The sequence below is a fragment of the Dasypus novemcinctus genome, chromosome 8, assembly GCF_030445035.2.
Source record: "Dasypus novemcinctus isolate mDasNov1 chromosome 8, mDasNov1.1.hap2, whole genome shotgun sequence".
NCBI classification, from domain to species: Eukaryota; Metazoa; Chordata; class Mammalia; order Cingulata; family Dasypodidae; genus Dasypus; species Dasypus novemcinctus.
Genome location: NC_080680.1, coordinates 108,485,310 through 108,503,447, shown reverse-complemented (window position 1 = coordinate 108,503,447; position 18,138 = coordinate 108,485,310). Strand labels below are relative to the sequence as shown.

At 45.3% G+C, this 18,138-nt stretch overlaps 1 protein-coding gene and 1 pseudogene across 4 annotated transcripts in view; one reads left to right on the top strand and one right to left on the bottom strand.

Moving 5' to 3' along the window:
* Positions 1-18,138, bottom strand: part of SUSD1 (sushi domain containing 1) — a 174,680-nt gene that overhangs the window by 140,783 nt on the left and 15,759 nt on the right. For all 4 annotated transcript variants that reach the window (XM_058302538.2, XM_058302539.2, XM_058302540.2 and 1 more), the window contains exons 2-3: positions 4,753-4,860; positions 1,809-1,964 (exon numbers count right to left, since the gene is read on the bottom strand). In XM_058302538.2, the coding sequence (XP_058158521.1) occupies positions 1,809-1,964; positions 4,753-4,860 (264 nt within the window). The remainder of the gene's footprint in view (positions 1-1,808; positions 1,965-4,752; positions 4,861-18,138) is intronic.
* Positions 5,228-7,587, top strand: LOC139439467 (ADP-ribosylation factor 1 pseudogene; annotated as a pseudogene).

The following is an 18,138-nucleotide window of genomic DNA, read 5'->3' as shown; positions in this document are numbered from 1 at the left end:
TGCTTACCTATGACTAACACTTTACACTGAAATTAGCTGTCTGCCTCTCACTTCCCGTTGCCCTGGCACATAGAAAATGTTTGAGAAATGCATATTGAATGAACTGAACACCAGACTATCATCTTGTAAATGTTTTTTTTTCCTTTTTAATTGGAATCTCTTTTTTTAACCCACAGAATTTAATTCTGCAACACTGCACTTCTGCAACCATGTAGCAAGTAATTTGCTATGTGAAACAACAGAATATTATTAAATGTTTTCTCTGAGGGAATGTGTGCCTTCATAGCAAGAATAAATCAAATGTCCCCTTTGAGGGATTTTACCTTGCATCAGGTCAATAGAGAGAATGATTCAGAGAGCATCACCCTTTCCTTTCCCCGAAAACCTTTAAATATCACAAAGCTTTTATGGAAGAGTCATTAAGTCCATGCAAAACCATCTTAGAACCAGGAGTCTTTTCCAGCTTTTCCTCTTGATTACTGTTCAAAGATTTTCTTAGAAAATCAAAGACCTGCTGTAAAGCAGTCACTGAAAATTAGGAAGGTTTGCCCCACCCCACCCTCCTTGTGTTTGGTCTCCATAGGCCCAGAAATCTGATGGTTTTAGTTCTCTGGCTGCTGAAGCAAATATTACACAATGGGTAGGCTTAAACAAAGGGAATTTATGGCTCATGGTTTTGAGGTTAGAAGAAGTTCAAAATCAAGGCATCATCAAGGCAATGCTTTCTCCCAGGAGATGGGCGTTCTGGGGCTGACTGCCAGTGATCCTTGGTCCTTAGCTTTTCTGTCGCATGGCAATGCATATGGCAGCCTCTCCTGGCTTCCTGGTTCTCTTGATTTCCACCTTCTGGCTGCTCCCTGTGGCTTTCTGTGTGTGTGCCTGAATTTCATTCTGCTCGTAAAGGACTCCAGTAATAGATGAAGACCCATCCTGCTCCAGCTGGATCATAACTTAACTGAAGTAAGTGCATCAAAAGGTCCTATTAACAAGTCCACATCCACAGGAATGGATTAAGATTAAAAACATGTTTTTCTGGGGTGCACAGTTCCAAGCCACCACACTGATCTGCAGAGCTAGTGAGGTCTAAGAGGTTGATCCTCACTGAACTCATTCCTATGACAGGCAAGCCTACACCTCCAAACAGGGACGGCACCCAGGCCTCCTGGGAGCCAGCACCTGGGTCCTTCAGGAGCACAGAGCTGTTTACAGGTGCCTGCAGATGGCACGCCATCTCGGGAGAGGCTCTCCGCACTGTTCATTACAAAAATGTTCAAACGCACAGAACCTAGAAAAAGAATATATCCCCTATGCCCAGCCCCCAAGATTCAAAACCTGTCCACATTTTGCCATATTTGTTTACATGTGTGTCCATATATGTGTGTATAGAGACACACATATATGTTTATACACATATGTGATTATATAATTTTCAAGGACCTGACAGACATAACATTAGATATTTCACAACACCCATAGACACTTTCTCATGTACCTCCCAAAAATAAGAATATTAACCTATATTCCACAATACCATTATCCCATCTAATAAAATTAACAATAATTCCCTAATTTTTTTTTTAAGGATGTACCAGGGATTGAATCCAGGACCTCATACATGGGAGGCAGGTGCCCAACCACCGAGCTATATCTTCTCCCCTCCCTAATTTTAACTAATGCTCAGTCCATATCTGAATTTCCCTTGTGGTTATTCTTAAAGGAGAACTCCTCCCCTAAAGCACAATTCTCCATGCCCCTGACACTGTTCTGCCAAGTCTCCCACCCCATTCAGTGGGCCCCTCCTCAAGTACCTTTACAAAAGGTGCCATCATTGGGGATGAACGTCTTGTTGTTGTTCGTGGCTTGGTATCCTTCTAGGCAAATACAGTAGAAGCCTCCCAGTGTGTTGTGGCAAGATGTGTGGTTCCCACAGACCACGGTGGCTCCAAACTGGCACTCATTTTTATCTGTTAATATATTGAGACAAGGCACAGACAGGGCTATCGATCCAGACCATTTTCAACAACCCAGGCCGGCCCCTTACAACTTTCTCCTCCTGAGCTGTGGACTCAGGAATCAATATTCCACAGCAACAGCTTCATGATATATCTCCCCAGCCTCTTTTCCTTTCGTTATGCTTCTCAGACCAGAGGACGTGGGCCTCGGGTACTCATGTGCCAGGTGGACATGAAACCACAAGAGAAGCTCAACGTCCTTCCAACAATCTTATTGGAAGGTTGGGAGAAGGGGGTTACTCTGGAGCTCCTCCACTCTCAGAAAGAGTTTGCCATAGGCATGGAGAAACAAACCAGCAGAACCCCACTTCTCCAGCTCTCTTGCCTTTGCATGAAAGCCCGAGTAGGACATCCAGTGATGAACTGGAAAATTTGCTACATTTGAGTTACCAGGAAACACAATGGAATTAGTGCCGAAACCTCACGTGGGGAGCAGGGCTGATGCTGTGCAGGAACAGCTCCTGCTAACTGTCAGGGACCAGGTGAGTAATAACAGTCACCCAGCCAGGAGGAGCCAGGACATGGGGTAATTGATGAGTCCACAGAAGCTTGTCTAGATTTTTTAAAAATTAATTTGAAATTAGAAAGAGATAAAGTGAAAGTAAATCTCCTTCCTCTAGCCTGGGGATCAACAAATTTTTTGTAGGCCAGATAGTACATACTTGAGGCTTTCCTAGGCATCAGGTCTCTGTCGCAACTACTCGTTCATGGTGTTTGAGCATGAACGCTGACATAGACAATATGCAAACAAATGAACGTGGCTGGGTTCAAATAAAGCTTTATTTACAAAAATAGTCAGCACCTCAAATTTAGCCCATGGGGTTTAGTTTGCCAACTCCACACTAGCTACTAACTTCAGAGAAAGTACCTGTAACCAATTTCTTATATATCCTTTTAGAACTGATCTAGCTTTTTGTTTCATTTTTGGTTTTTTTGTGTGGTTTTTTTGGGGGGTGGGGGGGTATCACCAGCTGAAAACTGGTGGTATTTTTGTTTCTTTGTTTTTCTTTTGAGGTCCTGAGACCAGGGATTGAACCTGGGACCTCGTCTGTAGGAAGCCGGCACTCAACCATTGAGCTATACTGGCTCCCTGGTTGTTCGTTATTTAATGTTTTATTATACCACTGGCTGTCTCAAATCAATTCAACCACCTCTCATAATTGCACTCAATCCTCACTAACTCAAAAGTACTGCGCCCAAAAATCTGGGTTCTTTTTTTTTCCTTTTTCTCATTGTTCTTATATAACCTTTTAAAACTGTAACACAATTCACAGTTGAGCAGTCTGTGGTGAGATTGTGGGAGAGCTCACAGAGGTAGAAGGGCCTCCACGCCTCCCCTAAGCCATGAGTCCAGCCAGCGCAGAGAGCACTGCACAATGGTTTCACACGCAGGCCCAGCTGCCCAAAAAATGGGATATTTCTGTCCTCACAACTGTTTCTGAGGCATCTAGCTCCCCTGCAGATTTCACCAGAAGAGACACTTGGGTTTAGCACAGATTCTGGAATCCTAAGACTCCTTGGCCTAACACCAACCTCCCCTTTAACCTGTGCTGCACTTTCAGCAAGTCAAGTACAAGGCTATGCAGTGTCCAGTTCTTGGGTGTAAGTGCCCCATAAAGTAGTAAGTCCTCTCTCCCCATTAAGGGAAGTTTCTATTGTTCAGAAGTCAAAAAAACAATCGAGAATGCAGCTCACATTCCTGGGAGAAGGCATTCATCTCCGGAGGGCTTGACCGTGCTCTCAACTCCAACTTTATTTCCAAGCCCCAGCTGAGCAAGCAGGGGTGGGGAGTAGGGTAGGAGGGGTGGGAGAAATTCCCTCCTAACGTCAGACTGCAGGGCAGTCATGCTTCTCATGGGCAGAAGGCTAAAGGGATAGGGGTAAAGAAGGCAACTCCAGCCTGCAGGAATGAGCTGTGATTGTAAAAGCTTAGATCTGGGAAGTGGAATGTGCCAGCCTGGCCAGGAAGCAGCTGGTATGACTTTCTGACCTCAGAACTGAATTGTTATTATCTTCAGGGAATGAAAACAAAATTATCACAACAAGGCTGGACGCTGTCCATCCACAACTGCTAAGCAAAGCTATCAACTCTTCCACTGCATGTAATAAGGTTGCTGGGAGGAAATGGGAGATTATATTATATAACTGTTGTGAAACTCTTCCTTTCTCTGACTTTGGTATGAACCTAGAATTGTCTAACTCTCATGTCATGGTGGAGGCCATGAGAGAAACAAATAATTTTCTCAAATGCTCTTAGCCTAAAGGTCTTTATATTATTTTAAATTCACCCAAGATCCCAAAGGGACATAATGAAAAAATATGGAGGACAGACAGTATTTCACCAATGATCCAGCAAGTCCAATAGGAAATTGAGTTTTGATTTTCCTCATGGTACTAATATAAATAATTTTATATCAAACAGTCACAGAAATTTAAAAATGCAATATTCACCTTAATTAAGCTAAACTCAAGACAAAGCATATTTCACATTTGTTCTTAGGCCTAAAGGTTCAAGTCCAGTGACATCCAAAGTGAGGGACATGTTATTGGAAAGGGTAAAGAAAGGATATATCCAACCACTAAAACAAAGACTTATTGTCATTGACAAAACTTCTTGAAATAAACACATATTGTGAAAAAAAAAGAAAAATGTTTTCCCCCAAGGATATCAACTCTTTGACATTAAAGAACCTTGTTTCTTGATTCGACTTTGCAACCTAATCCAGGGTTCAGAACTTACCAACACACTGGGTCCGCCCATTTCCCACAAATCCATAGTTGCAAATACAGATCTTCTTCCCTTCTCTTTGCTGGCAGGTGGCATGTTCATGGCAAGTAGCACAGACATCTGAAATGGAATCATAAATTATATGCTTCAGGAAAAGGAGTCAGTTACCTATACTACATGAGTCACATTTCGAGTATTGGGCATTTACAATGGAGAACTAAAATCTGAAAACCAAAATAAAATGGGACTGATATGATCCTGTCCTTACAAAGCTTCAGTGATGGTGGTGATGGTAGCACAACATCGTGAATGTAATTAATACCCCACAGAATTGAGCACTTAAAGATGGTTCCAATGGGAAATTCTGTGTTGTATGTATATACAGGGAAGGAAGGAAGGAAGGGAGGGAGGGAGGACAGAAGGAAGGAAATGAGAGACAGAGGAGGGAGGGAGAGAGGGAGGGAAGGTGGGAGGAAGAAAACCTTCAATGGCTCCTCATGGCCACAGATTAAGTATAAATCCTCTGCCTGGCAATCATCGCTCTTCACGGTGTGACTCCAGGCTGATCCCTTCAGCCCCACTATTCCCTAATCCCAACCACCTATGCATTCCAGCCAGGAGAGGCAACTCATCCTTCCTAACATCCTACCCACTATCTTACATGGTCCCCAGGTCCCATCCACCTAGAATGCCTATCCCTCCTTCTCGACTTAACTAGCACCTACTTGTACTTCAAGACCTAGCGTAAATGTCCCATCCTCTTGGAGGTCTTCCCCATTCCTCTACCGCTGAGCAAAAGTCAATGCATCTTTCTCTGTACTACCCTAACACTTGTATATTCCCTTACTAATTCTATTTTATTCCAGTTCTGTCTCCCCAGCTACTTAGATATTGTGAATGAGCTTCTTGAGGAGAAAGATTATGTCATTTTTGCTCAGCTCCTGGCACAGTATAAACTCTCAATACATTTTTATTGATTGAATGGATAAATGAACTTGGAATCCTACTTGCTACAAGCAAGTGTAGGGAATGGATGTAGCTCAGTGGCTGAACGCCTGCCTCTCGTGTAGGGTTCAATCCCTGGTACCTCCTTAAAAAAAAAAAAAGCAAATAGAAGAATAAGAAATGCATCTGCCTATTAACTTCCCCATTTTCCTTTTAGGGGAAGAGTGAATGTTTTTAAGATGACAGTGAGATACCAGCCAGGTCCCAGGTGGATGACCACATCCCACTTATTTAGATAAACATCAGAAATGTTTGGGACTTAAACTTTCAAAACTTCCAAATCTACCTGATGGTGATATATGGCCTAGCATAAACCAAGAATGTCTGCCGCAGGCAGATATTCTGTTTCACTCTCAATGGGTCTGTAATTTCAGGAGTGGTCTAGTAAGAAGAACCTTTCCAGCATAGAATTTCATCTTAGCCTTGGCCCTACAGCTGCCCAGATGACACAGGCTTAGCCTTCAGGCCACTCCAGGCTGAATCCCATGGAGAGACGGAGATTTCCAAAAACTCATAAGGGTGCTTCTTTTTTTTTCCTTTCAATAAATTGACACAGAAAGGAGACGAACCACTATTTAGCACTAAGTGATTACAAATTAACCAAGGAATATTTATAAAATCTACCATATCCCAGACCACAAAGAAAAATGCAGCAAATTTCAAAAAAGTAGAAATTTTCAGGGCCATATTATCTGATCAAAATGCAATAATGTAATAAAACTAAAAAGTAAAACAGAAGACTAACATCCCCAATAGAAAATCTACTTGGAAACAACAGAACACTCTCCTAAATATTCATGGGACAAAAAAGATACAGAAAGTGAAATGCTTATATACTCCAGAAATTTTTACTTTTGCGTGTTTTTATATTTTAAAAGAGAAAAGAAGAACAGGCAGTCGGGAGGAAAAGAAAAAAACCAACCATAATTTTAATGCAAGAAGTTTGGAAAAAAAGAAAGAAAAGAAAGTGAGGATTTAAGACTTAGCAAAGATTTTAAAAATGCATAAAAGATTGTTTTTAATGACAAAAGACTTTCAGTTAAACACAGCAGACTTGATATAGTCTCAAGCCCCTCTCCCTTCCCCCACGCCCAAAATGACATAAAGGGCTAAAAAAGATATAAACCCTGGAAGAGAACTTGACAGCTGATGATGTCAACATTTCAGAAGACAGAAAAGCAATGGAGGAGCGAAACCAACACCTGGCTCAAGCAGCAGCAGCAGCCGCCAAGGGGTTTCTTTGGCCAGTGTTGACGTTACCCATCTGCGAGCTTGGGGAATATTTTTGCTAACCTCTTCGAGGGCCTTTGTGGCAAAAAAGAAATGCGTGTTCTCATGGTTGGCCTGGATGCTACAGGAAAGACTACTATTTTGTACAAACTAAAACTTGAAATCATCACTGCTATTCCCACTGTCAGTTTCAACACGGCAACTGTAGAGTACAAAAGTGTCAGCTTCGCTGTGTGGGACTTGGGTGGCCAGGACAAGAACCCGCCTCTTTGGTGCCGCTACTTCCAGAGCTCATAAGGTCTCACATTTGTGGTTGACAGCAACTTCTGAGAGCAGAGAGTGTGAACGAGGCTCAGGAGGATGTGGCGGAAGAGGAGCTCAGGGACGCCATCTCTGTAGTGTTCCCTAACAAGCAGGACCTTCCCAAGACCAGAACACTGCCGACATCACAGGTTAACTGGGACTGCGTTCTCTGGACACAGAAGCTGGCACACTCAGGCCACCTGAGCCGCGGTGGGGATGGGCTTCACAAAGGGCTGGTTGTCCAATCAGCTCCGGAAGCAGAAGGCAACCGAGAAGGACTCCTCCTTCCCCTTTGTCCTCTCCCTCTGACTTCCTCCTCTTCGCCCCCGCTTTACTCTCATGTGGCAAACTGTGCTACTCTGTGCTACTGAGTGCCCGAAGCCGTTTCCAGGGGCTTGGGGTCACAGCATGTACTACGCCATGCTGTAAATGTGGCAGACGCTGTCTGCAAACAGGTTTTTTAAAATGGAAATAGTTTTTGTTTCCAATGAGGCAGTTTCTGGTACTCCTATACAATATTACTCAGCTTTTTTTACTGAGTACTGAGATGGGATTTCAGGCGCACGAGCACCTGGGCTTCCAGGAGTTACTGGGTTGGAAGAGCCAAGCGCGCCTGCTTGGCTTCAGATCTTGTTGTCAGTCCATTTTGGTGGCTGGTTTTTAACCCAAACTCGGTGCATTTTTTAAAATAGTTAAAAATTAAGGAGAACACTTGAACACACAGAAGGGAGAAATATGCCTCGTGTAGGTTTTGCAGTAACAACCTGGTCCGGCTGATGGTCTGTGTTTCCATTTGGGAACGTGAGGGAAGGTGACAGAAATCAAACCCACGATCAGATTGTGCATAGTCACAAAAGAGATCCCTGCAATTACGCTTTGTTTTTGGATCATCCTGTATTTCTTTGGATCATCCTGTATTTCGTAGAGTTTGTGCTTGTACCTGTGCTCTCACGGTTACCAAGGAAACAAGCTTCGAGGCTGTGGCGCGGCCCCGCCACCTCCGGCCAGTTGCTGGGGCCCTGGGTTCTTCCCCCGCAGGCCAGGCCGCTGGTGGCCAGGCGGCAGGTGTCGGGCCTCGCAGGGACCATGGGAGGGGCTGTGCCGCTGGCCACAGGCATCCTCCGGCTCTTAGTTTAGAAGAAGGTTGGAAACCACCAACCTTTCCTTTCGGTCAGGTGTACGGGGCTCTGTTAGAAACCACTTGCCAGAGCAGAGAGCCTGTTTTGCCTAGCATTTACTCAGAGCAGCAGTCTTGGGGTGCCCTGGGGTCTCCCCAGCAGAAACGAGTACAGTGTGGACAGTCACCCCATCTAGAGCACCCAACCTGACTCAGAGCACCCCTGTCTGCATATGTGTGAAGTAGCCTCTGCTCCCTCCTCCTGCAAAGGACAGATCTGCCATCAGAAAAAGATGACCTCTATCCCTTTTTCTTTTTTAAAGATTTATTTTTTATTTATTTCTTTCCCCTTCCTCTTCCTCCCCCCCCCCCAGGTGTCTGCTCTCTGTGTCCATTCGCTGTGTGTTCTTCTGTGACCTCTTCTATCCTTATCAGCGGCACGGGGAATCTGTGTTTCTTTTTGTTGCGTCATCTTGCTGTGTCAGCTCTCCATGCATGCGGCGCCATTCCTGGGCAGGCTGCACTTCCTTTAGCGCTGGGCGGCTCTCCTTATGGGGTGCACTCCTTGAGCGTGGGGCCCTACGCGGGGGACACCCCTGCGTGGCACGGCACTCCTTGCGCGCATCAACACTGCGCGTGGGCCAGCTCCACTCGGGTCAAGGAGGCCCGGGGTTTGAACTGCGGACCTCCCATGTGGTAGACGGACACCCTATGCATTGGGCCAAGTCTGCTGCCCTCCTTTTTTTCTTTTTTCTTTTGTATTTCAATAAACACTGAAGAAGCTGGAGCTGTTAAACTTTGTCCTGCGGGGGTGGGGAACAACCTCAGAACTGGTTTATTAGGTATTGTGGAGCCCTTTTACTACATTCCATACCCGATTAGTCACCAAAAAAAAAAAAAGCAATGGACATTCGGTGGTTGACTAAGCAAAGAGGGAAAGCTAAAAGCCATGGCCGGAAATTCTTGGGAACTGGAATCACTGAGTAGCTCAGAAGACAGGAAATAAGGGAAGGGGCTGACACCTCAAAGAACTGGTTGAAAACATGTATAAGAAGTAGTTAAATGCCCAGATACCTTCACTGACTATGCCATAAGATGCAGTTTTACAACCTGGAAAAAATGAACCAGAAAGGGACCAACTGCAGAGGTGAGGGGAGTCCCCATACTTAAAATAGGAGGAAGAAGTGAGGGCCTACATATTAAAAGGGAAAAGGGGAAACCTCTGTTAAAGAAAAGCTACACTGGACAGTGATGAATAGGAAAGGATAACTTCATTCAAAGCCTTATGCAATAGAGAGGAGAGAGGTCAGAGGCTCTCATGGTAAGAGAGAGGGAGACCAGAAGGCTATCACAACAGCGGAGGGAGGAGGCTCAACTCTCTGAAGCACTGGGCGGGAGAGATTTTAAGGAAAGGATGAGCTCATGGAAGAGGACTAGAGGGGGAGGTCAAGCAACAGAGTGTGTCCATTACATGATATTATCTCCTCAGCTGACTGTCGAGGCCAGCCGCAACAGGTCCTGTCTGGATTCTGTAAAGGCCAAGGTGTGGGAGGTCAGGGGCCTAGAGACAAGGAGAAACCTGTCTAAAGTTCAGTCAAGCTAAGGAGATGGTAAGGCTATCTTGGTCTGTAACACCATGGGTGGGGGGTGGGGGAGGAATTTCTTAACCTGAGCTATTTTCCAAGATAACAGGGTTCAGGTAAAATTCAATGTTGTCACCCTCAACGACTCTCCCACTGTTGCCATCCACTCTGACAATGCCTAGACAGAAGGAACTGACTGGCTCAGGGTAAAAAGGAACCATCAGTCCCCACCCTCTGGGTCTACAAGCCTCACCTCTACACACAGAGCACCTAGGCAGCTTGTTAGCACTGTCCTCTCAGTATCAACAGAGTAAACATCCAGCATCTGGAAACGGCAGAGTAGCTTATCTTAGACCAAACTACATGCCATGACAACCTTAAGCACTGGGCAAAAATAGAAAACAATGGCTTAAAGGCATTGAGGAGTGATCAAAAGCAGGGAGAGGGAAGCAGATTTGGCTCAAAAGATAGAGCATCTGCCTACCACCTGGGAGGTCCAGGGTTCAAACCCAGCGCCTCCTGACCTGTGTAATAAGCTGGCCCACACGCAGTGCTGATGCACACAAGGAGTGCCGTGCCACACAGGGATGTCCCCTGCGTAGGGGAGCCCCATGAGCAAGGAGTGTACCCTGTAAGGAGAGCCGCCCAGCGTGAAAAAAGTGCAGCCTGCCCAGGAGTGGTGCCCCACATACAGAGAGCTGAGGCAGGAAAACGATGCAACAAAAAGAAACATTTCCAGTGCCGCTGATAAGAATACAAGTGGACACAGAAGAACACACAGAGTGCAGACAACTGGGGGGTGGGGCGGGGAAGGGGAGAGAAATAAATAAATAGATCTTAAAAAAAAAAAAAAAAGGCAGGGAGAAACTAGAGAGAGTTCCATCCTTTAGAGGCAAGGTCCACATTTATAAGACTTTTTCCACTGGGGACATTCTCCGCCCCCACCCCTAACCTCCAGATCCAGCAATGGAAAAGGTAATGCCTGGAGCAGCAGGAAGGCTCTGAGCCCTTGTTCCAATGCTATTGCCTGTGAATATCAGCCCCAGTAATTCAAAGAGAGACCCATGCGTAATGGAAATCCAACACACTATAATGGTAATATTTCTAATCAGAAGGGAAAGGATATTCTATTCAATAAAATGGTGTTAGGACAACTGGCAAGAAAGGATATGGGTCCTACCTCATACCATTCCAGATGGATTAAAGATCTAAGTGTAAAAGCAAACTTTAAAAGAATTAGGAAAAAAAATAACAGAATATCTAATATAATGTGGGTTAGAGAAGGTCCTTGTAAACAAAAAGACATATGCAAATTCACTTTTGATCTTGATCCGCTTTCAGTTTGTTACAACTACTTTTGCACCACAGGGAGAAAGCAAGCATTGCCGCTCTCTTGCTTTTGGATTTCTTCTAGCCTCAAAACTGTGAGCCAACACCATTGTGTGGTGTTTGTTACAGCAGCCTGGTAAACTAAGACACCCCACTGCCGTTTGGACCAGAAAGGGATACCTGTCTTTTTTTTTTTTTTTTTTTTTTTTTAAAGATTTATTTTTATTTATTTAATTCCCTTCCCCTCCCCCGGTTGTCTGTTTTCTGTGTCTTTTTGCTGCGTCTTGTTTCTTTGTCCGCTTCTGTTGTCGTCAGCGGCACGGGAAGTGTGGGCGGCGCCATTCCTCGGCAGGCTGCTCCCTCCTTCGCGCTGGGCGGCTCTCCTTATGGGTGCACTCCTTGCGCGTGGGGCTCCCCTACGCGGGGGACACCCCTGTGTAGCACGGCACTCCTTGCGCGCATCAGCACTGCGCATGGGCCAGCTCCACACGGGTCAAGGAGGCCCGGGGCTTGAACCGCGGGCCTCCCATGTGGTAGACGGACGCCCTAACCACTGGGCCAAAGTCCGTTTCCCGGATACCTGTCTTGATCAAACCAATGAAAAGACTAGTCTGAGACAATCAGATCATCTCCCTTGAGAATCTAAATAAAAAGATCAGAGGTTGAAGTTCAAGGATGGTGGGTGTTTGAAATGTAAAGTGTCCATATGGAATTAGGGCCAGAATTTATTCCATGATTATTGAAAGCTTTGTGCATATTGAAGTTATCATGGAGCAGAAGTGAAAGGCATGGAAAGACTGTATACTGGTTCTTATCACTGGTGTTCACACCCTAACAAACGTTGTCATCAAGAGGTACAGCCTCATCTTGCCACAGTGTTAAAAAGGACACTGTCAATTCAATCACATGCAACCAAAATCGTTTTTTAATAATGGGACCTGGCTCAAGTCCACCAGCTATGATCAAGAAAAAAATTTTTAATTGAATTAGTGATAGAGACTGGACAGCAGAGGATAGGACAGTATCAACCAGAGACTCAAGGAAACTCCTGTTAAAGACCTATCCAGCAAATGTCTCTAATAGTTGCCTGCGTTTGTCAAGCAGATACCAAACCAAGCCACTCGGAATGAAAAAAAAGACCACCCAAAGCATTTTGAAGCAATGAGGCTTTCGTGTTGTTGAGCCTCACTAAATTTCAGCACGAAGCAGAATGCAGTTTGACTGTAATTTTCTCCAAAATCCATTAATTTAGCAGTCTCTAAGAAGGAGAATTAAATCATTCACTTTTTAAATGTAACCCAATAAGTCTTTCTTCTAAAAAACACTTGCTTCTAAACAAGTGAGTTTTGTTACTTCATTTGAAATATGTAAGGGAAGCAAGAACACATACGTTTCTACTTAATGACATGATTTAGAAAACTAAGTAAATTGGGGGGAGGGGGAAATCTCTCCAAATGACTCCTTAAAAAGGGATAATTTTTTTTTTTAGGAGGTACAGTGAATGAACCCGGGACCTTGTGCATGCAAAACAGGTGCTCAACCACTGAGCTACTCCCACTCCCCAAAAAGGAATGATTTTTGAGACCAAAGAATAAAACTTTTATTTTCTTCCCCAAATCCCTAACAGATAATGGACTATTATTGTATGCATCATATTTAGCAACATTCATATTTATTGATAACAAAAAAATAGTCCTGCTATATTTAGGTTAAATCAAATCTGTGAACAATTTGTGCGCATCAATTCTGTCCGTCGGCCTCCGTGTCTCTGCCCATAATATAAACGATTTGGCCCCAATCATTGAGCACTAAGATCTTTGCCAGGTCTAATCTTTATCTGTCCATGACATGTTGAAGAGCACAGGTCAGGAAATAGTATAGGAATTTTCTAATAGTTCTGTTCTTTTAAGGCTGCTTACATCCCAACTAACCTCACAGAGCTCTTTGACTGACCTTTCCTTTCCTGTAAATAAGTTAATATTTGAACCACATAAATTAACACATCTTATTTTGAGTGTGATAGTCCTATTTTCTTCAAATTAGCTTTTAAACTGCTTGGGGGCAGGAAGCATGGTTTACACAGGTTTTGAAGATCTCTGAACGCAAGGGACTGTTAGCAGAACATTCTGAGTTCTGGGTTTCTAGGTTCTTGGCTTCATCACAAAAAAGAATTCAGAGGTGTGCCAGTTTAATGAGAACAGCAACAAGAGTTTATTGACAAATGAGGAAGAGTGGGAGCACGCGCCCGAGACACGGGGGCAGGCGGCACGGCGAGGGCCGGGCAGGCCTACTGAAGGCCTTTCCTCCTTCCCCGGCCCCCTGTGAAGGCGGCATGGGATCTCGGCCCTTGGCTGTTCTCATTGGCTGCCTGTCTACCTTCCCGTCAGCTGTCCAGGAACCCACAGGGAGGCCTTTCTGTTTGGAGTTGTCCGGGGCGTCTCCTGGGCCCAGGGCTTTCAAATGGCAATTCGTGCCCGGGGTCTCTCGGGCTTTTCCCTGTAAGGGTTACGGCTGTGTTCTCAAGCAGCCGCCTCCCCTCAGGGGTTTCCAGCAGGGCCTGGCCTGGTTCTGTGGGGTTTCATCTGTGATGATTATGGCTTTGTCCTGACTAAATGCCGTCCCTCCTTTCCTACATTAACCTGACCAGGTGCCTGAACCAGGTCCCTAGGTTATCTCTGTGAGCAATGAGAACAACGAATACCAAATTGAATTTCCTTGAGCTCGCACGGGTGCCTATCAACGTCAACAACCTTGGGGTAGACGTGGGGAGGAGCAGGCTTCTGCTTGCTTCTCACAGGGAGAAGAGTACCAGGGCTTCTCCCTGGCCATGAGCTCAGAGACTGCTTGGGCCATGCAAAGCAGGTACTCAATCCCGGAGCCACACCAGCTCCCCAGTTGCTTCCCTTTTTCTTTTTTTTCAAAGATTTATTTTTTATTTATTTCTCTCCCCTTCCCCACCCACCCCTCCAGGTGCCTGCTCTCTGGGTCCATTCACTGCCTGTTCTTCTGTATCCGCCTGTATTCTTGCCAGCGGCACTGGGAATCTGTGTTTCTTTTTGTTGCGTTATCTTGCTGCATCAGTTCTCCGTGTGTGCGGCACCACTCCTGGGCAGGCTACACTTTTTTCGTGCTAGGCAGCTCTCCTTACGGGGTGCACTCCTTGCACGGGGCTCCCCTACACGGGGGACACCCCTGCGTGGCACGGCACTCCTTGCGCACATTAGCACTGCGCATGGGCCAGCTCACCAGAGGGGTCAGGAGGCCCTGGGTTTGAATCCTGGACCTCCCATGTGGTAGGCGGATGCTCTATCCCTTGATCCAAATCCGCTTCCCTGCTTCCCTTTTAAGACAAGCAAACAATGGCAGAGGCCAGTAGCTACAAGGCCCTGGTCCGTCCTTAACATCACATTCATTGTCAGCATATCCAGCCCAAGTGGGATGGTCTGGGCTGGAAGAGTATCCAGCATCAGAGCCAGGACAGGAGACGGTGAGGTTGGGAACTAGACACCACAGTGTTCTTTACTTACGACACCCGAATAAAGAGGCCCCCTTTCTATTTTTAAGGGCCTGAGGTTTAGAGTAGTTGATTTCATTGGTCTGCATGAGATGCAGATGTAGAAATAAAAAAATTGTCTCTCAGTGGAAAGCTATGCATCCTCTATATACCCCTGGGCTGACTGATTCTAGCCCTGTTCGTTACCTTTGAACTATTTCCCAACTCTTTGTAAGTTGTAACTGTCCAATAGTGATTTTTTTCTTCATTTTACATTTAAAAAGTTGTAGGTTTACAGAAAAATCATGCATAAAATGCCGAGTTCCCATTTACCACATCTTATAACATCTTGCATTAGTGTGGTACATTTGAGGCAACAGTAGTGATTTTAACTTCCCCACTGTGGAAAAATCAGTTTTGTCTCTATTTCCAATCCATCTCAACTTTAATTCATCATTTGCAGACATTTCCTTTGAACATCTGCCTGGTTCCTTCAAAGCATACAAACAAAACACATTTCTAAATGTATATTCATTTTGTATGCGAGTCATGGTTTTACCTTTTATTGAAAATTATTTTTTTTTTAGATTTATTTTATTTATTTCTCTCCCCATCCCTCCCCACAGTTGTCTGCTCTCTCTGTCCATTCGCTGTATGTTCTTCTGTGAACCCTTCTATCCTTATCAGTGGCACCTGGAATCTGTTTCTTTTTGTTGCGTTATCTTGTTGCGTCAGCTCTCTGTGTGTGCAGCACCATTCCTGGGCAGGCTGCACTTTCTCTCACGCTGGGCGACTCTCCTTATGGGGCGCACTCCTTGCATGTGGGGCTCCCTTACACGGGGGACACCCCTGCGTGGCAGGGCACTCCTTGCGCGCATCAGCACTGCTCATGGGCCAGCTCCACGTGGGTCAAGGAGGCCCGGGGTTTGAAGAGCGGACCTCCCTTGTGATAGGCAGACGCCTTATCCATTGGGCCAAGTCCACTTCCCTGAAAATTATCTTTAAATAGAGATAATCTGCTAAGCATTCTCTAGTTAACATAATGGTACTTAGCATATAACTGAGGTACCGTTTCATTCCATTTTCATAAAAACCAAGTAGTGGGAAGTAGACGTGGCTCAAGTGATAAGGCCTCTGCCTACCATATGCAAGGACCTGGGTTCAATTCCTGGGGCCTCCTGGTGAAAAAAAAAACATTCCTGCGCAGCAAGTGCACACGCAGTGAGTTACGTGCTCACACGGTGAGCCGAGTGCCCATGTGGGTACCCATGTGGCAAGCCAAGTGCCCACATGGTGAGCCAAGTGCCCATGTGAGTGCCCACATGGCGAGCTAAGTACCCACACGAGTGCCCACGTGGTGAGCCAGTGCCAGCATGGTGAGCCGAGTGCCTGCGCAGCAAGCCGAGTGCCCATGCAGTGAGCCAGTGCCCACACAAGTGAATCATGCAGCAAGATAATGATGCAACAAAAGAGAGACAAAGGGAAGAGTCAAGGTGAAGCGCGGTAGAGACCAGGAACTGAGGTGGTGCAATTGACAGAGAACCTCCTTTCACATCAGGGGTCTCCAGGATGAAATCCCAGGAAATCCTAGAGGAGAAAGACAAGAAGAGAAGACAAAAAGAGAAATAGATACAGAAGATCACACAGCAAATGGACACAGACAGCAAAAACAGCAGGGTGGGGGCAGGGTTGGGGAAGAAAAAATAAAATAAAATTCTAAAAAAGGACAATGTTGTTTGTCCTTTAAAAAAAAAAAAAAAAAAGCAAGTGGTGAAAGTATTTTTCCCCATTTTATAGGTGTGAAAACAAAGGCTTGCCCAGGATTTCTCAGGCCACCTCTGAAGTGGTAGTAGTTTCCAGAGGAAGAGGCGGGGCCACAGCTGAAGTTTACTATTCAGCTGTGATTAGTCTTGCCTGTAGGGCCTTAAGGGACAGCCCACTGCATCCTAATTGCTCGAACCACCAAACGATCTCCTAGAGGAAAACCTCATCCTAAAGAAGGAGAGGCAAGGGAGGGCAACCACAATCCAAGGACCGACAGGAAGGCTGCCCTGACCATGCTAACAGTGTCCATTCACTCAGTAGCCCTAGCTCACTGAGAATCACCCGGAGATTGGGTGACCCACTAATTAATCTGGTTTTAACACTGCAAGTCCCACTGCCTGGGAAACCCTTCAATCTCCTGCAAATGAGGAGGGTTGGTGACCTACCTACAAGAGCTTGTTAAAACACAGAATCTTCAGGGTTTCTGGTTCAGTAATGTGGAGTGGGGCCCAAGAAGGTGCATTTCTAAGAAGCTCCCAGGTGGTCCACTCAATGACCCGAGAAGCAGATGTGTGAGGAGGCAGCTTCACACTTTCATCAACAGTGACTTTAGCTCTGTCATCAGCAGACTCAATGGCTTGAGAACAGAGGTGGTTGCCATATAGTAGCTGAGTGAACTATTCACTACAGAGATGAGGATCTGCCAGGGAAGCTGAGAATTACTGGCAGAACTGGAGAGTCAGGGAATCGGACACTATAGGAAGAATGTAATATTTGCATCCACCGGGTGGGGCTGTGTTTTAGCCTGCGAGGCTGCCAAAAACAATACACCAGAACTGGCTTGGCTCTTACAATTGGGATTTATGCATTTACAAGCTTACAGCATTTTCAAGACTTAGAAAAATGTGCAAACCAAGGTATCATCAGGCGATGCTTTCTCCCCAAAGACCAGCTGCTGGCAATCTGGGACTCCTCTGTCACTAGGTGAGGCATCCGGTAGCATCTGCTGGTCTCTCCCTTCTCTTCCAGTTTCTTGCTTCCATGGCTTTCTCTTTTCTGTCTCTGAATTACATTCTCTTATAAAGGACTCCAGTAAGAGGATTAAGACTTACACTGGGCCATGCCTTAACTGAAGTAACCTAATCAAAAGGTCCTAGTTACAGTAAGTTTATATCACAGGATTGATTAGCTTTGAGAACATACTTTTCTGGGGTCCACACAGCTTCAAACCATCACAGGCTGCTGTGATGTCCTTCTCCACTCTGCAGTGACTCAGCCAGTTAAAAACCACATCCTATGTTGAGAGGATGAGTCAGGTTTTGGTACCTCAACCTAGGCTGGAGTACTCCCTTTTGCTCCCTGGTTATGTGATCGCAGGCAAGTTTAACTCTCAGTCCTCCAGTTTTAATCTCTGAGGTAGAGATCAGATTGTGAGGATTAAGTGAGAAATACAAATGTCATATGCACTCTCAAGCACTATACAAATGTGAGAGAGAATTTGCATGAATATTTATGTCTCTTTCCACATGTTATTTTTATTCTTAGAAAGAAGTCACGTAAAATATCTAGGACAG